General features: G+C 45.0%; 1 protein-coding gene across 3 annotated transcripts in view; it reads left to right on the forward strand.

The window, feature by feature from the left end:
* Positions 1–9,890: 9,890 nt before the first annotated feature.
* Positions 9,891–22,216, forward strand: part of ACACA (acetyl-CoA carboxylase alpha) — a 284,404-nt gene continuing 272,078 nt past the window's right edge. For all 3 annotated transcript variants that reach the window (XM_083379642.1, XM_083379643.1, XM_083379644.1), the window contains exon 1: positions 9,891–10,200. In XM_083379642.1, the coding sequence (XP_083235768.1) occupies positions 10,082–10,200 (119 nt within the window). In that variant the 5' untranslated portion in view covers positions 9,891–10,081. The remainder of the gene's footprint in view (positions 10,201–22,216) is intronic.

Genomic DNA, 22,216 nt, shown 5'->3' on the forward strand with positions numbered 1-22,216 from the left:
AGGGCAATACATATTAAAAACAAGATACAAAAATTAAAAACGATTAAACAGCAATGCCCATAAATAAATTAATACACATTAAAAAGTTAAAACCGATTTATAAAACCCAACCCCATCCCATCAGGCCAGGCCAGCTTGTTCAAAAAGGTAGGTTTTGAGATCGCGCCGGAAGGAGCGGAGGTCAGGCGCCATCCGGAGCTCGGCCGGAAGATGGTTCCATAACTCCGGCGTGCCCACAGAGCGTACTGGGCGGAGGGAAGTTGATGCCGTGTCTCATTTTTTCCTTCATGTTCTAAAACAATGGTTTTTTTTGTTAGTCCAGAATATAGTGTTGCTAGGCTTGTGGTGCATGGCCTACAGTAACTCCTGCTGTTGTATGTTTGTGTGTGTGTGTGTGTGTGTGTGTGTGAGAGAGAGAGAAACCCCATTTATTCTCAAGTAAAAATGTGAGAAAGGATTATTTTGCCCTCATTTAGACAAAACCCATCTTAATTCTGGCAAATCGTAGTATGCCAAATGTTTTGAATTAAAAACAATTTGAACTCAAAATGGTTTCATCTACCCACTCCGTTCTGAACTGAAAAGATTTTGAGCTTAAAACGAGTATTTTCAACTTTATTGGAAATGATCCAATGGTGGTTTTTTTTTGACCAAGGAAAAAAATCCTGTTTTGAACACTGTAAATGAGCTAGCCAAGACTTCATAAGAGCAGAAACCAATGCTTAACAACCCGATGGAATTTGGCATCTGCTGCAGTAATTGTGGCAAACAAAACCCTGATTTCAAGTCTGTCAGCAAAGTTTCTTTTGAACAACTTACTTTCTCTAAAAACCCCGTGTTTCTACTCCCGTGATTCACTATTCGTCATTCAGAGGTAGCAGAAGACAGAATTAGCAACATCCCCTAGAACTCACTTATTTTAAAAAAGGAATTATAAAGCTGCCTATCTTCTAACCAATTCTGGGCAGCTCTCAATTCAAAGTTAAGACAACGTATAAAATCATACCCAACAGATGAAAACATTTAAAACGGCAAAAACCTGGTGCCAAGTCAAACTTCTCTTGTGCAGTCATCCAATCTTATCTTAGCACTTGTGGGGAAGAGCTTTAAAGAAGGATAAGAACTTTTTTTTTGGGTGGGGGGGGCAGAGTGTTCCATAGGGCAGGGAGCTGCCATGGAAAAGGCATGTTTCCCAACATTGAAATGAGAGGTCCTTGATGTTCTCTGAGCTTGGTGGTTTTCTTGCAGATGTTTCATTGCCCAACTAGGTAACAACATTTAATAATTTAATTTAATAATTTGATTTCTATACCGCCCTTCTTCCGAAGGACTCAGGGCGGTGAACAGGTGAACATCAATGCACTGCTCCAGTAATGAAACATCTGCTAGAAAATAACCAAGCCCAAAGAGGACCAAGTGTTCCTCATTCCCCCAGGAGATATGGGGGAAGGGACTAGGAGCAGGCCCACCCTATCTGATCTGGGAAAGGAAGTCCCACAGATAGCCTGGCCCTGTGCCACTTGGGCTTTAAAGATGATGAGCAGCATCTCGAATTGCGCCTGGAAAGAAACTGGAAGCCAGTGCAGCTCTCGCAAGAGATATTACATAGACAAGCTTAGGGCGAACCTATTGCTGTGTAGACTGCTGCATTCTGGACCACCTGAACTTCTGCTTGTGGCTTGGGTGCCCCTGAATCCTTGCACTGCACCCTGTTTTATTGTTCCTTTTTTAATTGGCCCTGATTAGGAACACTCCGGAGGGACACGGTGGCTCAGTGAGTTAGGACGCTGAGCTTGTCGATCAGAAGGTCGGCAGTTTGGCGGGTCGAATCCCGAGTGCTGCGTAGCAGAGTGAGCGCCTGTTACTCGTCCCAGCTTCTGCCAACCTAGCAGTTCGAAAGCACGTAAAAATGCAAGTAGGAAAATAGGGACCACTACAGTGTTCCATGCGCCTTTGGCGTCTTGTCATGCCGGCCACATGACATGAATATGTTTTTTTTTTTAATTTGAGCTCTATCTCCAATTAGCAGTTTTCATGGTATAAGGATTCTTCCTTAAAACATGACCACAGAGACATCCTCGGACAAGCGCTGGCTCTTCGGCTTTGAAACGGAGATGAGCACCGGCCCCTAGAGTTAGAAATGACTAGCACGCATGTGCGGGGGAGCCTTTACCTTTACCTTAGGAACACTCCTAGGTAATCTAATGCATTTTGTTAAAGATCATGTGGGAAACCAAGAGACAAACTGCAGTCTCAATTTACAAAGTTTTGCTCCATCTGAAACTGCGCACCAGGGTCTATTTTATAGCTGCGTAGATTACCTATGGTTGTGCTTGATGCTGGATATTGAAGTCTGTAGCTCACAGTGACTTTTATTGTGCATGTTACTGTAAATTACATCTGCTGTTTACAGCGACCGTAATAAAGTTTTACATCCTCCTATAAATCTTTTACACTCTGCTAGTGAATTCAATAGCCTGCTCATTTCTGAGCTTGACAAAAAGCTTGAAAAACCCCACATCCAAAGTTTATGGTCGTTTAAACCCAGGAGGACTCTGTGATTCAGGCAAATCTGAAAAACAAGATTAAGGTGAGGTTAATTCTTTTTGTATTCCAGCATGGAGACAAGAATTTAAAGTGGCATGGCAAAAATGGTCTGTTTTATATCTTTTTCTGGATTTTTTTTTCTTCAGTCCTATGGGTGAACCCGGCATAAAGAAAGCTTGGGAAAGGTTAGGTTGGCGGCACTTTCACAAAATGGCAGCCATGGTTGAAGCTTGCCCGTGCGGAAAAGTAAATGAGGGCAGAGATATTTTCTGGTATGCCATAAAGTCTCCAAAATGCTCTCTTTAGGCCATCCACGCAGTTGATTTTTTTTCTGACCACACATAACTTTCCAATAAAATACAGATTTGGCTATTGTTGGGGGCAATAAGCTGACTTTGTAATAATGCCGCTTGGGGGCCCCCCGAAAGCCCTAGTAAGCAGGCATATACATAGAATGAAGGCTATTGCTAAGCACATTGGTTTGTGCTTAAATTGTAAGCCGCTCTGAGTCTTCGGAGAAGGGCGGGATATAAATGGGATTAAAAATAAAAAAATAAATAAATATTCAGATTGATGTCCTAGATTTAAAATAAGAAGTACACTTTTATCACATGACTGTAGGGATGCTGTGACAAGTCGCAAGTGTGAGGACCAGTCATAAGGGACTTTTTTCAGTGCCATGTAACTTTAAATGGTCGCTAAATAAATGGTTGTAAGTCGAAGATTACTTGTAACAGGTTTGCCACAATCTCAAAAAGGCTCTCCTGGTTTCCAGAAGTACAGCAATGAAGAAACTTTCTTTTCACATGATTTTTATCAATTTTTAAGGGTATCTGGCTGGCTGCAGATTTTCTTGTCTTGTAAATCCATTTGTTTATTCATCCCCTGCTGGGACAAACCTTTATGCAAGGTTTCATGTTAAGCTGCTTAACTATTGCACCTAAATAATACATTGCAATAATTTCAGATTTGCTTCAACCTAGTTTGAATAGCCCTTGAATTTCAGAAGAGTTCACTTGGGCCAAGAACTTTTTTCAAGGTTACAACATAAAGCTGCTCTAACACTCTGTACCAACAGAAATCTTAGTACCTACTCTAATTGCATGGAGTAATCATTCTGAATTAATGCAAGTCTTAGTAAGGAAAAATCATAGCTAATACTGTAATCCTGACCTACGTTTTATTCTTCTGCAATATGCTGAAAAGCAACACTAATCACTGCCCAGAAAGTGGTTTCAACAAACTTATCTTTGCAAGTTTATACAGCTAGTCCTTGACTTACAACTATTCGTTTAGTGACTGTTCAAAGTTACATCTCCACTGAAATAAGTGATTTAGTACCAGACGTCTCACAGCATCTCTCCCCAGTCATATGATCAAAATTTGAGTGCTTGCAATCCGTACATGTTTACAACAGTTGTAGAGTCCCAGGATTATGTGATCACCATTTGTGACCCCAGCTGGCGTCTGGCTAGCAAAGTCAATGGGGAAAGCTCAATTCACTTACTGACTTAACAATTGCAGCAGTTCACTTAGCAACCATGGCAATTGGGCATGACTCACTTTAATTGCCTCACTTAACAACAAATTCTGGTGTCAATTGTGGCTGTATGTCGAGGGCTGCCTGCACTTCTGCATCAGGAAAAATGGTTCCCTTTGAAAAACAGCACAACCGTCAGCAAGGTAGGTTTATGCTCCCTTTAAGTAGTGACAATGTAATAATTATTTAATGGTACATAAGACAGAGAAAGCACTTTGTAACCAGATTACTTATTGTGGGAAGGCACAACAATTTGTCTATCTTGGTTGTCATTTGTAGTGAGTGACTTTTGTCTCAACATGTTGTATGAGCCTATAATTGAGATGGAATGGTGCAAAATATGTCTTGACATGTTGCGTGAATTACAAATATAGAATACAGAAATCAAGCTGGAGGAGGAATTTGGCCATACAATTAACTACCTTCTGGGCCACAATCCAGTATTTGTTCAAGCCTCTGATTACGTAAATCAAAAGTGCACATTGTCAGTATCAAATGTATGAATGTAACCTTTGTTCAGAGGCATTCCCATGTCATGCTAACCCACAAAAAAAAACTGAAAACGTTAAATAAACCCAGTCTTGACACTAGGCTGGATTCACACAACCCACTGGTCATATGATACAACGGTGATGGTTAGCATGAAATGAAGTGCAGGTAGTCCTCAACTTAAAACCACAATTGAGACCAGATGGTTGTTGAATGAGTCACATCAGGGCTTTTCAACCAGTGGTACGGGTGCCACCTGTGGTACATTGGCATCTAGCTGGTGGTACGCGACTATCCTAGAAAAGTGGTAGCGGGGAAGGGGAATAAGCTGAATTGGTGGCAGCACCCCACAAGCCTGAGCGAGAGATGGCTGGAGCTGCAGGGCTGTCAGGGCTCAGCGGAAGCGCCAGGATCAGCACCAGGCTCCAGCTGGAGCTCAGCGCTGATCCCGGCACTTCTGCTAAGCCCAGAAGTGCCGATCAGCTGGAATGTTGCAGCATCTCCAGATGCTTGTGATTTACATTCAGATGCTTGGCAACTGATTCATATTTATGACGGTCACAGTGTCCCAGGGTCATGTGAAGTGACCAAAACCTGCTGCAACCACCCAGCAGACGGGGGGGGGGGGATAAAAACCAAACACCCCCCACTCCAGCCCCTCTGCCAATCCTCAACAGAAATGATCACAACAATGAAAACCTCAGATAGGAGGAAGAGCGCTGCCGGGCGGGCAGGCAGGTGTCTTGCTCAGCTGTGGCTTGGGGGGCACTTTTTTATTGCCATTGTAACTTCAAACAGTCACTAATCGAACTGTTGTAAGTCGAGGACTACCTGTACTTCATCACTTTTTTCCTTTTTTTTTTGTCATCAAGTTTCTGACACCTTGCTAGGCGACTCGTGGTACTCGGATGTTGCCATATACTAAAAGTGGTACAATGGGTGAAAAGGTTGAAAAGCCCTGAGTTACATGAAATTTTACAACTTTTTCTGCCAGTTTATTAAACGAATAACTGCAGTTATTAAATGAATCTCCCTCACTGATTTTGCTTGTCCACTGGGAAGGCCACAAATGGCGATCAGATGACCCTGGGATGGAACCATCCTAAATACTTGCCAGTTGCCAAGTGGCCAACTTTTGACCCCATGAACCTGGAAATGCTGTGATAATCATAAGTACGAAGACCCAGATTGTAAGTCATTGTTCTCAGTGCTGTTGTATCTTTGGTTGCTAAATGAATGTAAGTCAGACTACTTGTAATAACCGTGTTTTCAAATTCTCTATCAGATGTTAACTATCAGAATGGTAAATACAGTCCACCTTCCCTTAAGCCAGACATGTCAAACACAAGGCCCGGGGGCCAGATCCAGCCCGCGAGGTGGTTTCATGCGGCCCGCAAAGCCATCCTGGAAACAGTGAGGGAACGGCCCACACTGCCTTGGCCCTGGCCCAGAGACCCTCCTCCTGCCAGAGACCCTCAGATCTGTCCCACTCCTGCCCAGGCCCCCATAGGCACCCTTGACGCGAACGATGTAGAGCTGGCCATGCCCACCCAGTAGGCCATACGCACTCTAGCCACGCCTACCCAGTAGGCCACACCCACCCTGGCCACACCCACCCGGCCCCCTGTGGGCAACCGCAATGCTGATGCAGCCCTCAATGAAATTGAGTTTGATACCCCTGCCTTAAGCTCTCAGTGCATAGCAATACATTTTACAATCATTTTAAATCACCCCTCTCCCTTTTATTTTTACACAGTGTATATCCTGCATGCTGAAATGCTGTTTCTGCTTATTCATAGCAAGCAGATTGCTAAGGTACAGATAGTCTTCGACTTTACAGCAGTTTGCTTAGTGACTGTTCAAGGTTAAAATGGCACTGGAAAAAGTGACTGATGGCCATTTTTCACACTTATGACTGTTGTAGCCTCCCGATGGTCATGTGATTTACATTTGATTGCTTGACAACTCACATTTATAACAGTCACAGTGTCCTGGGGGTCATGTAATCCCCTTTTGCAACCTTCTGACAAGCAAAGTCAATAGGGAAGCCAGTTTCACTTAATAAGCGTGTTACCAATTTAACAACTGCAGTGGTTCGCTTAACAACTGCGGCAGGAAAAGTCGTAAAATGGGGCAAAACTCACTTAACAAATTTCTCACTTAGCAACATAAATATTGGGCTCAATTGTGCTCTTGAGGACTACTTGTACTGCCCAGGCCAAGGATAAAGAAATTGTGTAAACAGTAGGTTTTAACATAAGAATGTTGTATTACAGGGGTCCCCAACCCCTGGGACACTACTGGACTGTGGCCTATTTGCAACCGGGCCACACGAACAGTGGGCTGGCACACATGTGCACACAGCTTGACTCGTGCCAAGTGGCGGGTCAGTGCGCACACATGTGCTTCACTCTGCAGCTCGCACGGCTGGGGGGAGACAGGAATTGGGCCGCGTAAGTGGCAGGTGTGCATGTTGCTTGCATGAGGTACTCAACCAGCCTAGTTCCCCTCTTCCCTCCAGCCGGACCGCCAAGCCGCAAAGTTGTATTACCACTGTTGTATTAAATCAAGGGGGGAAATCCTCCAAATCTTCCTCAGCAATCCCCCTCCTCAAACACCACATGATGGCCTGCCTTTATCCTGCCTTATGAATTTCGTTTGCCTTTCTTTCCTCTAAAACCATGGTGGCGAACCTATGGCACGGATGCCACAGGTGGCACGCAGAGCCCACTCTGTGGGCACGTGTGCCGTCGCCCCATTTCCAGGCCTTCAGCTGGGTTTTATAAAACCTTTTCGCTTTAGGCCTCCGCTGCCGTGTTGGGAAAAAAAAAGGTTCAATCAATCAATTTCAACTCTAGGGGGGAAAAACAGTTCTCGCAAAGTTGGAATTGATTGATTGAAATATTTAGTCCCACCCAGTCTGCCGTTACCACTACAACCATGCCCACCCAATTGGCCATATCCACCCGATGATACATAAGTGGGTTTGGGGTTGCAGTTTGGGCACTTGGTCTCTAAAAGGTTCACCATCACTGCTCTAAAACAGTGGCATGGGTCCAGGTTATTTACAGGAGTACCTTTTGCCGGTGTTAACTTCCCATCGTCCTGTGCGCTCCCACAGAGAGGGCCTCCTCAGGGTGCCGTCGGTCAGGGAATGTCGACTGGCAGCCCCCAGGGGGAGAGCATTCTCTGTGGGCGCGCCTGCCCTCTGGAATCAGCTCCCTGTTGAGCTCCGGATGGCTCCCGACCTTCGCTCCTTCCGCCGTGACCTGAAGACTTGGCTATTTGAACTTGCCGGCCTGGACTGAGGGACTGGGATTTTAGATCTTAAATTTTAAAAATTTTAAATTTTAGAATGTGTTTTATTGTTTAGGGCTATTGGTTTAATTTCATTTTAATTTTTGTATATTATGTGTTGTTTATAGTGTTTAATTGCCCTGTACACCGCCCCGAGTCCCTTGGGAGAGGGGCGGTATATAAATCCAAATTAAATTAAATTAAATTAAATTAAAACACCTGTAGGCTTCCAGCCCAACTCCTGACAAAAGAGAATATCGGTAGCTCAAGGTTGAAACGAGGGCTCCGTGGTCCTCAGTCCCAACCAGCACTGATAATGTTACCTAGTTGGGTACTGAAACGTCTGCAAGAGAACAGAGTACCAAGGGTCCCCCTCGAAGTCCGGATATTGGAAACGTAGTCATGTCAAGCTTTGACACGAGACAGCGTACCTCCGACGGAACACAATTGCCACGCTCCATCTGCAGTGTATGCCTCCCAGCATACACAAAGGACAGCACAGTAGGAGGCTGATGGTGCAGATCAGCAGAGGGGCTGGACAGCTCCGGGCGATAACTGCTCACTCAGGATAAGCCTAATGAGTTAAGGTGTTGACAGCCCCAGGCATGGTCAGCCTGGTGGGAAGCCAGGATCTACACCCATTGTCACCTGCACTGGCAGGAAGCCCAGGTTTGAACTGATTGGATGCCATCCACCTGGGCAGGTACAAATAGACGCCAGGCTTATTTATTTATTTATTTATTTATTTATTTATTTATTTTATTACATTTATATACCGACCTTTCCCGGAGGACTCAGGGCGGTTTACAGGGTAATTAAAAACCAAAAATACAAAAGTTAAAAACCAAGTTTAAAAAAGATTAAATTTATCCCTGTATAAATAAAACCCCAATTAAAATAAATTAATCCTCAGCCTGGGCCAGAGAGCTCGAAGAGCCAGGTCTTCAGGCCCCGGCGGAATGAGCGGAGGTCGGGGGCAGTCCTCAGCTCCACTGGCAGCTGGCAGCGCCCCCACTGAGAAGGCCCTATCCCTGGGTGTTACCCGCCGGCAATCTCTTACCGGTGGCACCCTGAGAAGACCCTCCCTGTGGGAGCGCACTGGATGAAGGGAACTTGATGCCGGCAGCAGGTGTTCCTTCAAATATTCCGGACCCAAGCCATGTAGGGCTTTATAGGTCATCACCAGCACCTTGAATTTCACCCGGAGGGCAACCGGAAGCCAATGCAGCTCGCGGAGTAGAGGTGTTACATGGGAGTATCGGGAGACCCCCATCACAACTCGCGCGGCCGCATTCTGCACCACTTGAAGCCTCCGAGTGGTCCTCAAGGGCAGCCCCATGTAGAGAGCGTTGCAGTTGCTTCCCTGTTTCCCCCAGTTCGTTCTGTTCAGAATAAACTCATCTCTACCCCAGCTCTGTGTCCGTCTCTATGTGAAGCACGCGACTTTACACCATCTTTTGTGCAAACGAGGCTCAGCTGCCACCCACGCGTCGGGGCGCCTGGGGCCGCCCCTCCACTTGTGTGTGTTTGTGTGTGTGTGTGGGGGGGGCACCCTCTATACCAGGGGTCTTCAAACTGGGCCCTTTTATGACTTGTGGACTTCAACTCCCAGAATTCCTCAGCCAGGCGCATGCCTGGCTGAGGAATTCTGGGAGTTGAAGTCCACAAGTCATAAAAGGGCCTAGTTTGAAGACCCCTGCGTCTATACACACACCCTCTCCCAGCTCCAGCCAGATCCGGACAACAGCGAAAACTCATTCCTGGTGGATTCCCCCCCAAGAACCAAGGCGGGGGGGGGAGGGGGGAGCGATCCGCTCAGGCCACTGCCGTCTCCTGATTGGCTCCTCCCCCCGCCAGAGCTGGCCTGATTGGTGACGCCCACGGCTTGGGGTGAGAGCGCTGCGCCAATGGGGAGAGCGCGTGTGGCTGCGCCGGGGACGGGGAAATGGGTTGGGGAGGCGCGGAGAGGGGGGGGTTGAGAGAGAGAGAGAGAGAGAGAGAGAGAGAGAGGCGGCCGGGGAGGGGTTAGAGGGGATTGACCCGGAGTAACCTGCCCCGTAGCCCGCAGGTCCGGGAGGGATGCTGCCCGCGGAAGCTTGCCGGCGAAGGGAGCCCGGGAGATCGCGGGGAACCGGCCGGCTTTGGCATTTGCAGAGGGGGAGCCAGCAGCGGGAGGAGCTTGCCAGCGGACCCATGCGCTCCCGCTGAATGGGAGAGCGCCTGCCCGCCGCCTCGTCCACGCCATCCGCCAGAGTAGCCGCCGCTTGCTGCGTCAGGCCCGGAGCGCCCGGAGGGGATCCCCGCTTGTGGCTCGCCAGCGCCTTCAGGTGAGCAGCCTTCTGGGCCAGGAGGGGCGCCCCCTTTAGGCGCTATGGAAGGATCGGGGTCGAGGGGGACTCACCCCCCCTCCTCCTCCTCCCCATCTCTGAATGGGGGAGCCCTCCCGTCTCTCCCTCTCTTTCCTTCCCTCTTTCTACCTTTTCTTTCATTCCGCCCGGCTCGCCTTTCCCGTTACAGGCTGCGCTCTTTGGGGGCCCCGAAGCAGGGGGGGGGGGGTCTCTGGCACCGGATCCCTCTCAAGGGGCGCCGGGGATCCAGGTCGATCGGGGAGACTCCTGGAGAGATCTCCCAACTAGCTCGTGATCCTTTTCCTCCTCCATCCAAGAGGTCCTCCTCCAGGTTTAGGAAGAAACCCCTGCTCGGTACGATCTGGTGCCTAAGCTGGGCGAGTTTGGGTTGACGGCTTGGGGGATCGAGAGTGTGTGTGTGTGTGTGTGTGTGTGTGTGTGAGAGAGAGAGAGAGAGAGAGAGAGAGAGAGAGAGAGAGACAGAGAGAGAGAGACAGAGAGAGAAAGAGAGAGGTGGGGGGGTGCCCTTGTGAAACGTGGGAACCGGGATCCGGGAAGGAAAAGTCGCCACAAAGCTTGTTCTCCACCCCCAGAGGAGCAGCGGTACAAGTGGTTGTTGAACAACCCTATGTAAATAAGCCGACCCATTTGGGAACTGATGCTGATGGTGAAATTGCAGTCAGACAGCCTGAAAGAAAGTAACATGGGGGAAAGTCGAGATCGTTTCCCCTCTCCCCCTTCAGTACTTTTAAGGCCGTGTTTCTCAACTTGTAATATGTGTGGACATCAACTCCCAGAATTCCCCAGGGTGCAGGCTGGCTGAGGAACTCTGGGAGTTGAAGTCCACACATCTTCACGTTGAGAAATCCTGCTTTTAAAGCCTTTGAAGTGTCTTCCCTCTGTTGACTTCGCTTGTGCTTGTTTGCGCTGTTCCTAAACGATAAGGGAACCTCAGTCTGGGTCTTCTTGCTGATCAAGAAGTTGTTTGGGATTTTAGGGAGCTGCAGATACAGGCCCTCCTCCATTCCTTGCTTTCAGAAGGTTGTGGGTGCATTGATTTTGGGAGATTGGATCAAGGCCCAGCTCTCAAACCTCCATGGAGGAAGGGATCTTTCAAAAGGAAGAAAATAGGGAGAACTGTTAGTCAAGAAAATAAAGCACTCAACAGGTGTTTCAGGGATACAGAATTGGCCATAGGCTTTTCATGATCTTCTCAGCATATTTTCCCCCTATGCCTCAATCCTTTTGATAGATCTGGTTGCTGGTCAGAATTAAAAAGCAAGAGAATGGGTCTTTTGAGTTGAGTTCCTTGATGGGGACTCAAGATAATGGACTATAATCTATTCTTGACAGCAATATCAAAGTAATTTAGCCTTGCTCCTTGTCTTCCTTTTGTTCTTTTAGTCAAAAGCCCTGGGGGGGGGGTTTGGTAGCCACATCTCCAAGGAAAATCCAGCTTGTCTCAACTTAACTTATTTATTAGATTTTATTCCATCTTTATTACTTTATAAGTAACTCAAGGCAAGGAACATACATAATTCTCCTTTCTCCTCCTGTTTTTCCCACAACAACCTTGTGAGGTAGGTTGAACTGAGAGAGAATGACTGGCCCAAAGGCTTTCATGTGTAAGATTTAAATTTCCAAGATCAGCTAAAATTTGTCGGACTTTGTTTTGTCTCTTTCTCTTTTTCCCCGCTCTTTCTATTTTTTTCTCATTCTTTCTTTTTACTCTTTCTGTCTCTCTTTCTCTCCATCTCTCTCCTCTTTTTCTCTCTTTTTCTTTCCCTCTTTCTCTATGGCATGGAATGATTTGAAATATGCTGAGCGTTCTTCCCAAATGCCCAAACTGAAATAATATATAAACATCTGTGTGGATAGGGATGGGAATGTGTATTAAAGTGGTTTGATTAAGATCTTTCCAGAAGCCAGATGATCTGTCCTGAGTGCAAAAACATCTGTTCATGTGTTTGTTCTGACATTCACAGGCTTTATAATTCAATTCTCAACCAACTGCAATCCGTCTTAAGTAGTTTCAAAGCTTTTCATCCTATACCTGTGGTCATGCACTGCTTAATTCATTTTCTTTTTGAATCATCCCAGAGATTATAGACAGAATAAACATTTTTGGTACCATCGTTCATGTATTTGTTGAACAAAATTACCAATGAGCCTCGGACAGTTTGGTGACGGGAGAGTTGAAGAATGGTTCATATCTACTTTGACATGGATTTTTAAAAATGCAATTTCAAGAATCAGGGAAGTCTCAAGGCTATGATGTAGACTCTGGGAATTTTCCTTCCTTAGAATTGTTGTATCAATAAATTAGAATATTTGAAGCTCAGGGTTGAAATGAGGGATCCTTGGTGCTCTCTGAATTTGGCTGTTTTCTTACAGACCTTTCATTACCAAACTAGGTAACATCATCAGTGTTCGTAGGGATTGGAGTTGGTTCTCATTTTATATAAACAAAGAGCAAAAAATCCACTCCCTTCTAGCACTGATGATATTACCTAGTTTGGGTAATGTAACATCAGCAAGAAAACAACCAAGCTCAGAGAGCACCAAGGACTCCTCGTTATTGCATCAAACTAATTAATATTAAGCAAAGATTAAAACCATGAAGCCTGTGATCAAAATATTGATTCATTTATTAGAGTTCCACCCTGCTTTTCCCACAGCATATACGTATAACATTCGCTTCTCTGATTTTGTGTCCACAGCTACAACCTTGTGAAGTAGATTTTGCTGAGAAAGAGACTGGCCCAAAATAGCACAAGGTGCTCCAAGCCAGAAAGCGGATTGGGAGCTAGATTCCTCTGTTTTAGGGGTGGGGAACCTTGGCTCTTTTATGACTTGTGGACTTCAACTCCCAGAATTCCTGAGCCAGCCATGCTGAGGAGAAAGGGAGAAGTTTCCATGCTGAGCCATGCCGGCTCAAGAACTCTGGGAGTTGAAGTCCACAAGTCATAAAAGAGCCAAGGTTCCCCACCCCTGCTGTATTCCTGCTCTATAATGTGCTTAAACATACGAATCTTGTGACAGAAGTTTAGATTAAAATTTAGATTCTGGCTCTGATTGCCTCCTAGCGAACAATACCTTTCCCTATTTTATCTGTGATAAAGCAGCAAGTACTGACTGAATGGATCCGTCAAAATAAAACATTATTTCATAGCTTTCATTTGTAACTGTATACAGGTAGTTCTTGACTTACAACCATTCATTTAGCAACCGCTTGAATTTACAGCAGCACTGGAAAAAGTGTTGTAGCAACCGGGGCTCGTATTTACAACCGTCGGGGCATCTCCACGGTTCACATGATCAAAATTCAGGTGCTTGGCAAGCAAGGTTGCAGCATCCTGGGGTCATGTGAGAAACGTGGATCTAGAGAATTTATTTAATTCAATTTATTTGCCGCCCATTTCATCACAAGGTGACTCTGGGTGAGTTAACAATGTAAAAAAACAAAACAAACCAATGTTGAATGCGTGTTGAATTTAAGCATCATCTGATACAGGAGAATAATACTGCATAACATTTTAAGATGCTGTTGAATTATAAAATCAAAAGTCTGTTCAGTGTAAGATCTACCAGAACATCTTTGATACATGATCATCCAGCCATTGGTAAAGGAGATTACACCTCTTTTTCTACCAGGTAACAATTCCTATAATCAGGAAGTTATTCCTGATGTGTGGGGTCCTCAGTGCTTTCTGAGCTAGGTGGTTTTTTTGCAGACATTTCATTACCAAACTAGGTAACATCATCAATGCCAGAAGATAGTGAGAAGTTTATTTCTGAAGTTTAGCCTGATTCTATTTCCTTCTAATTTAAACTCAATGATTCTAATCTTAAATCTGTTACCAATTCTGTATGATAAGGTTTCAGATATTTGAAGATTGCTATCATAGGTCCTCTTAATATATTTTTGGTGGCTTTTGGTGGTTATACTGAGGTTAAATTCTGCATATACTGTACATTAAATTAACAGAATGAGTTCCAGGTTTCCAACCAGAAGCAGTGTTACCTGATGGGATCTAGGAGATATACCTTCTCTTTGGAAAATTCTCCACCTGCTCCTTAAATTTTTGGTTGGCCCTGTCTCTTTTACTGTTTAGAAAGACTTTAAAAGATTGGTTTTTTTCCAGGATGATACATAAGCCTCTCTTGCAAGATGCAGTATCCATTAGATTAGGCCAGGTGGGTGAAAAATTCTGGGAGTTGAAGTCCACAAATCATAAAAGGGCTAAGTTTGAAGACCCCTGGATTAGACCATTTATTTGCTTTTGGCATGTTGCTTTTTGCTTTGTTCTTATTAATATTGCTGGTGTCAATTTTAATTATAAATGTCATTTTCTTTTAGCTTTACTAATCTTTATCTTTATCTTTATTATATTTATATCCCGCCCTTCTCCCGAGGGACTCGGCGGTGAACAGGGCACATAAAAATACAAAATACAAAAATTAAAAAAGAATTAAATAAGAGCCCGAGCTAAAAACAGTAGAATAATAAAAATCCCCAATAAAAACCCCAGCACATCCCCCATCAGGCCAGGCCGGCTTGCTCAAATAGGTAGGCCTTCAGGCCGCGTCGGAAGGAGCGAAGGTCAGGTGCCATCCGGAGCTCAACCGGCAGCTGATTCCATAAAGCCGGGGCGCCCACAGAGAAGGCCCTCCCCCTGAATGTGTGTTGGCTGTGAGGTTTTTTTTTTTGCTATATATATATTTTTTTTGCTATTACTCTCTAGTAATAATATCATCATCTTGATATTGATTCCACATAGTTTTATGGAGTTGGGTGCCTTTTAAATCAAATATATTAAAAAGATCTAAATCAGTAAATAAATACAGGCAATCCTTGATTTATGTCCACAGTTGAGCCTCAAACATCTGTTGCTAAGCGAGACAGTTGTTAAGTGAGTTTTGCCCCATTTTACGACCTATCTTGCCACAGATGTTAAGTGAACCACTGCAGTTGTTAAGTTAGTAAGACAGTTGTTAAATTAATCTGGCTTCCCATTGACTTTGCTTATCAGAAGGCCTCAAAAAGTGATCACATGACCCCGGGACACTGCAATTGTCACAAATATGAGCTGAATTTTGATCACATGACTATGCGGATGCTGCAATGGTCAAAAGTGTGAAAAATGGTCATAAGTCACTTTTTTCAGTGCCATTGAAACTTCGGTCACTAAACGAATGATTATAAATCAAGCACTACCTGTAACCATTCCTCATAAGGTTGGTCTCAGAGCCTTCATTATCTTGATAATCCTCCTGACAGTTAGAACAATTAATCAGTGGGACAACCTCCCTCCAGAAGTTGTGGGTGCTCCAACACTGGAAGTTTGTAAGAAGAGATTGGACAGCCATTTGTCTGAAATGGTATAGGGTTTCCTGCCTGAGCAGGGGGTTGGACTAGATGACCTCCAAGGTCCCTTCCAACTATCCTATCCTATCCTATCCTATCCTATCCTATCCTATCCTATCCTATCCTATCCTATCCTATCCTATCCTATCCTATCCTATTATATTTCTATTTCTATCCTATCCTATCCTATCCTACTCTATTATATTTCTATTTCTATTGTTCCTGTCTCTCAGCCCAACATACCTCATAGGGCTGCTGTTGTGGGGAAAACAGGAGGGGGAAACTGTGTTTGGATATGTTCGTTACATTGAGTTATTTGTAAAAACAATAAAGGTGGGATACAAATAAATAAACCAGAATTTCTTAACCTTGGCAACTTTAAGATGCAGGGACTTCAACTCCCAAAATTCCACAGCCAGGAGTCTGTCCACAAGTTGTCAAGTTTGAGAAACACTGTTCTAAACAGAAGTTGGACATTCATTTGTCAAAGATGCTGTAATTGAAACTGGATTGGATGATCTTTAAAACCCCTTCCAATTGTATTTACATTTATCTGAATTTTTTTTGCAGAAAAAAAGCAATCACAAATTGATCCCTGCTCAGTTCTGTGCTTTTTAGATCATGCTATAAGTATTTCTAGCCTCTTCTGCCAGCCTTCTCCATCTTGGGCCCTTTCCAATTATATACACTTCAATTCCCAGAATTCCTGATCCAGTGAAGCAATTTCTGAGAATTCTGGGAACTGAAGTTCATAATCTGCAAAACAACCAGGTGAGGAAATCTGCCTCATGGTGACATCTCTGTTTATATAAAACATGAAGCAATCTAAAAATATTTGTTGAGAGCAATCGCCATTATAAAATTGACCTTTGAATAAATGTGCTGATAATCTGCTGTACAGGTAGTCCTTGACTGATGACTGGTTGCTTAGCAACCGTTCAAACTTCTGATGAACCCACGGGGGCACTTATGACCTGGATTCAAAGTTCTGACAGTTCTCCCCCATGGTCACATGACTGCATTTTATGACGGTTTCATAAAAAAACCCCCACAACATTTATTTTGAGTTTTCAGGAAAAACTGCAGCCATGCTGCTGGCTGGGGAATTCTGGGAGTTGAAGTCCACATATCTTTAATTGGTCCAGGTGGGAAAACACTGCCATATATACTTGCGGATCAGCTCATCCACAGATAAGCAGACCCTAAATTATTATTTTTTAACTAAAGCACCATGAAAAATGCCCCGCCTGCAAATAAGCTAATTGCAAAAAATTAAAATGTATGAAAATGTTGAGGTGGGTGGTACATTTTTCATGCTATCTCAGTTAAAAATTTGAGGGTCCCCTTATCCACGGATGGGCTTGTTCGCAAATAGATGTGAATATGTGAACGACCAGTTCTCTGTGTGGATGCCGCTTCCGGAAGTTCATTCTGGGCCTGGGCAACAAAAAATTAGCTCCCGGTTCTGCCGAAGTGGTGCGAACCGGCCGAATCCCATCACGGTATAGAACTATTACATTTCCAGGTTACAGGTCATGCTAGTATGCCATGAATCGTAGATACAGCTTTTATGTACGGTTCCCTAAGTTGGAAACTATTTCAAGGGTTCTTCTAGTAGTACAAAATTTGAGAGACGCTGGATTGAAGTGATTCTCAAGGGCCTGACAAGGAGATCCTTAGCTGGCATGCCAGAATGTAATTGCTCCTTTGTTATCCCTAATGGAGAGAAAAGAGGAGACTGGAGGTAGAGGTCAACACCATCTAAGGTATCTTGTGTTCTGTCCCAGCCTATGTGAGTCCTTGTTATGCTCACAAGGAGCAACCCCTCTTCCAAAAAACAGGCAGGAACCGCAAGAAAAAAACAACCCCTTTTATTCTCACAGACCTGAGTTAATGTCCAAGGCAAACAAACACAGTCCACAAAATCTCGATCCTCCACACAAACAGTTGCCTTTGGCAACCAGCACCTCCCACACCTTCCCTTTTATAATGCAGCCAAGGCGTGGCTTCCTAAGGCCTTCTCCTTTGCCTTTGGAGCCGCCCCATTGCATTCCTCTGTCCTAATCGCTTCTCTTGCCTGCGCTTTCGTGCATCCTGGATTTGTCCCAACTGTTCTTCATCACTGTCCAACTCAGGCTCCCAGCACAGCTGTGTCTCAGCCTGAGAGTGAGTAGAGGGGCCAGGCTCTTCATCCGACTGTAAGTCTTGGAGCCTTCCTCTGACTCTGATGTCACTCCAGGTCCCTCCTCTTCCTCCTCTGATTCCTCAGACTCAGCTGGCGTGGAATCACAACCCCTTGTTGGCAATTTGTGACCACACACAAGGGTTGCTGTGATGAATGCTCTAAAAATTTGTCCTATAAAGCAAGGCTTTTCAACCAGTGGTACGGGTACCACCTGTGGTACATTGGCACCTGGCAGGTGGTATGCAACCATCCTAGAAAAGTGGTAGCAGGGGAGAGGAATGGCAGCACCACACAAGCCTGAGTGAGAGATGGCTGGAGCTGCAGTGCGGTCAGGGCTCAGTGGAAGCGCCAGGATCAGCGCTTCTTCAGGGCTGTCAGGACTCAGCGGAAGTGCCAGAATCAGTGCCAGGCTCCAGCTGGAGCCTGGCAGTGATCCTGGCGTTTCTGCTGAGCCCAGAAGAAGCGTCGATCAGCTGAAATGTTGCAGCATCTCCAGGGTCTTGTGATTTACATTCAGATGCTTGGCAACTGATTCATATTTATGACGGTCACAGTGTCATGTGAAGTGACCAAAACCTGCTGCAACCACCCAGCAGCGGGGGGGTGGAATAAAAAGCAAACACCCCCCACCCCACACCCGCTGCCAATCCTTAACAGAAATGCTCACAACAATGAAAACCTCGGACAGGAGGAAGAGCGCCGCTGGGTGGGCAGGCGGGTGTCTTGCTCGGCTGTGGCTTGGGGGGCACTTTTTTCAGTGCCATTGTAACTTCGAACAGTCACTAAGCGAACTGTTGTAAGTTGAGAACTACCTGTACTTCATCCCTTTTTTTCCTTTTTTGGGTCATCGTTTTTGACACCTTGCTAGGCGACTGGTTGTACTCGGATGTTGCCATATGCTAAAAGTGGTACAATGGGTGAAAAGGTTGAAAAGCCCTGCTATAAAGTCACTCAGATCTATTCTGAGTTGGACTCTCAAAGGGAGGTCCTGTTGAGTTGGCCTTGGTGGAGCAGTGGGCTAATGCCTCCTTAAGTAACACCAGCTGCCTGCAATTAGTGCAGGTTCGAGTCCCACCAGGCTCAAGGTTGACTCAGCCTTCCATCCTTCCGAGGTAGGTAAAATGAGGACCCAGATTGTTGGGGGCAATAAGCTGACTTTGTAATAATGCCGCTTGGGAGGGGTGTGAAAGCCCTAATAAGCAGGCATATACATAGAATGAAGGCTACTGCTAAGCTTGTAAGCCGCCCTGAGTCTTCGGAGAAGGGCGGGATATAAATGGAATTAAAATAAAATAAAAATAAAAATGGCATGGTGAAGGCTTGAGCCTGTGATTCTGTATGGGAAAGAGTGATAGAATCTGGCGGCAGAGTTAAAAGAGGAACCAGGGTAACTTTGTGGTTGATTATTGCAAAGCACTCCACATGGGGCTGCCCCTTGGAAGCTACAGTTGGTTCAGAATTTAGGTAGTCCTCAACGTATGATCACAATTGGGCCCTAAACATCCATTACTAAGCAAAACAGCTGTTAAGTGAGTTTTTATGATCTTTCTTGCCACCGCTGTTAAGTGAGTCTCTGCCGTTAAGTTAGTAACAAGGGCCGTTAAGTGAAGCTGGCTTCCCCACTGACTTTGCTTGTCAGAAGGTTGCAAAAGCTGATCACGGGACCCTGGGGACATACCGTAGCCACCATGCCAGTTGCCCGTTGATCATGTGACCTCAGGGATGTTGCAGTGGTCATAAGTGTGAAAACCGGTCATCGGTCACTTTTTCCCAGTGCCGTTTTAACTTCAGTTGGTCACTGAATAAATGGTTGTAAGTTGAAGACTGCGTGTAAAGCCATGCATGCAGCTATGGATGCATTTTGGTATAACCGCCTCTGCTATCGGAACTGAATTGGTTGCCAGTTGGCTCCTGGATCAGTTCACGATTCTAATCACCTTTAAAGCCGCTTACAGGAGTTGGATATATCTAGTTTAATGAAAAGAAGGGTTAGGGGAACTGTGTTCCAATATCTAAGGGCTCCCACATAGAAGAGGGGGGGTCAACCTATTCTCCAAGGCACCTGAAGGTAGGACAAGAAAGCAACAGATGGAAACTAATCAAGGAGAGAAGCAACCTAGAACTGAGGAGAAATTTCCTGACAGGATTAATTAGTGGAACGACTTGCTTTCATGAAGTTGTGGGTGCTCCAACACTGGAGGTTTTTAAGAAGAAGATTGTCTGAAATGATATAAGGTTTCTTGCTCCCGCAGGAAGACCTCCAAGGTCCCTTCCAATTCTTATTCTCTCTGAGGGACTGGCCTCTCTCCCATCATCCGGTTGAGGCGGCCGACCTTCGCTCCTTCCGACGCGATCTGAAGACTTATTTGTTCGAACAAGCCAGCCTGGCCTGATGGGGGATGGTTTGGGATTTTATTGTTGTTTTAAATATATTTACTTATTGTTTTAGCTTCGGCATTTCGTTTAATTCTTTTTTAACTTTTGTATCTTTGTATTTTTATATGTTTGCCCCGTTCACCGCCCTGAGTCCTTCGGGAGAAGGGCGGTATACAAATAAAGTTATTATTATTATTAAATTATTATTATTTCTGACCCTCCTGTAAAATCCTGCAGAGGACCCTTGTTTTCATGTCCCATCCATTGATGAGGTCTGGGAAGTGAGCCCTTTCTGTGCAGGTGTGGCCTTCTGAATAACCATCTCTCTGGAATTTCAGACGGCCCCCAACTTTGTAAACCTTAAAATAATCTCTGAAAATCTGTTTTGGTTTGTTTTTCAGGGTGTGTGTCCCTCTCCTTTATAATGTTTGCTCCGGTTGGGATATGTTTGCTCTCCCTATAATATTTACCTTTTGTTTTTAGAAATTGTATGTTTTCAATCTGCGTGCTGCCCAGTTTGCAGAATCAGTGTTGAGTTGGGGGTCGGTGGATGCTTATCCAGTCTCTTCTTAAAAACTTCTAGTCTTGGAGCATTCACAGCTTCTGGAGGCAGGTTGTTCCACTGATTAATTGTTCTCACTGTCAGGACGTTTCTCCTTAGTTCTAGGTTGCTTCTCTCCTTGACTAGTTTCCATCCGTTGCTTCTTGTCCTGCTTTCAGGTGCTTTGGAGAATAGCTTGACTCCCTCTTCTTTGGGGCAGCCCCTGAGATATTGGAAGACTGCTATCATGTCACCCCTCGTCCTTCTCTTCATTAAACTAGACATACCCTATTCCAGCAACTCAAAAGCATCAGTTCTTCAGCTCTCAGCCTTCTTTATGGTCCAAGTCTGATAGCCATACATGACTACTGGGAAAACCATAGCTTTGAGTACACAGGTAGTCCTCACCTTACGACAATTCATTTAGTGACCGTTCGAAGTTACAACGGCCCTGGAAAAAGGGACGTGACCGTTTTTCACACTTACAACCTTTGCAGAGTCCCCACAGTTACGTGATCAAAATTCAGACACTTGGCAACTGACTCGTATTTACGATGGTTGCAGTGTCTCGGGGTCATGTGATCCCCTTTTGCGACCTTCTGCCCGGCAAAGTCAACGGGGTAGCCAGTTTCACTAAATAACCACGTTACTAATTTAACCACTGCAGTGATTCACTTATCAACTGTGGCAAGAAAGGTTGCAAAATGGGTCAGAACTCATTTAGCAAATATTTCGCTGAAGAACAGAAAGTTTGGGCTCCATTGTGGTCGTAAGTCAAGGACTACCCTAGTTGGACCTTTGTCAGCAAGGCGATGTCTCTGCTTTTTAATAGGCTGTCTAGGTTTCCCACAGCTTTCCTTCCCTGGAGCAAGCGTCTTTTTAATTTCATGGTTGCAGTCGCCGCCTGCAGTGATCTCGGAGCCCTAGAAAATAAAATCTCTCACCGTTCCCATTTCTTCCCCTTCTATTGGCAAAGGAAGTGATCGGACCGGATGCTGTGATCTTAGTTTTTTTTTTTTAAGGTGGAGTTTCAAGCCAACTTTTGCATTCTCCTCTTTCCCCCTCCTCAAGAGGCACTTTAGTTCCTCTTCACATTCGGCTATTAGACCGGTAGGTATTGTCTGCATAATGTCAGGTTGTTGATACAGGCATCCTTGACTTACAACAGTTCACTTAGTGACCGATCGAAGTTACGAGGGCACTCAAAAAAGCGAGTTATGACCGTTTTTCACAGTTACAACTTTTGCAGCGTTCCCCATGATCACATGATCAAAATCCAGACGCTTGGCAACTGACGTGTATTTATGACGGTTGCAGTCGTGTGATCCCCTTTTGCGGCCTTCTGACAAGCAGAGTCAATCGGGAAGCTTAACAACCAGGTTACTAACTTTATCAGCTGCAGTGATTCACTTCAGAAGGGTGGTAAGAAAGGTCGTTAAAAGGGGCAAAATTCACTTGATAAATTCTCACTTCACAACAGAAATTTGGGGCTCCGTTGTGGTCGTAAGTTGAGGACTACCTGTAT

This window comes from Vipera ursinii, assembly GCF_947247035.1.
Source record: "Vipera ursinii genome assembly, chromosome: 1".
Taxonomy (NCBI): domain Eukaryota; kingdom Metazoa; phylum Chordata; class Lepidosauria; order Squamata; family Viperidae; genus Vipera; species Vipera ursinii.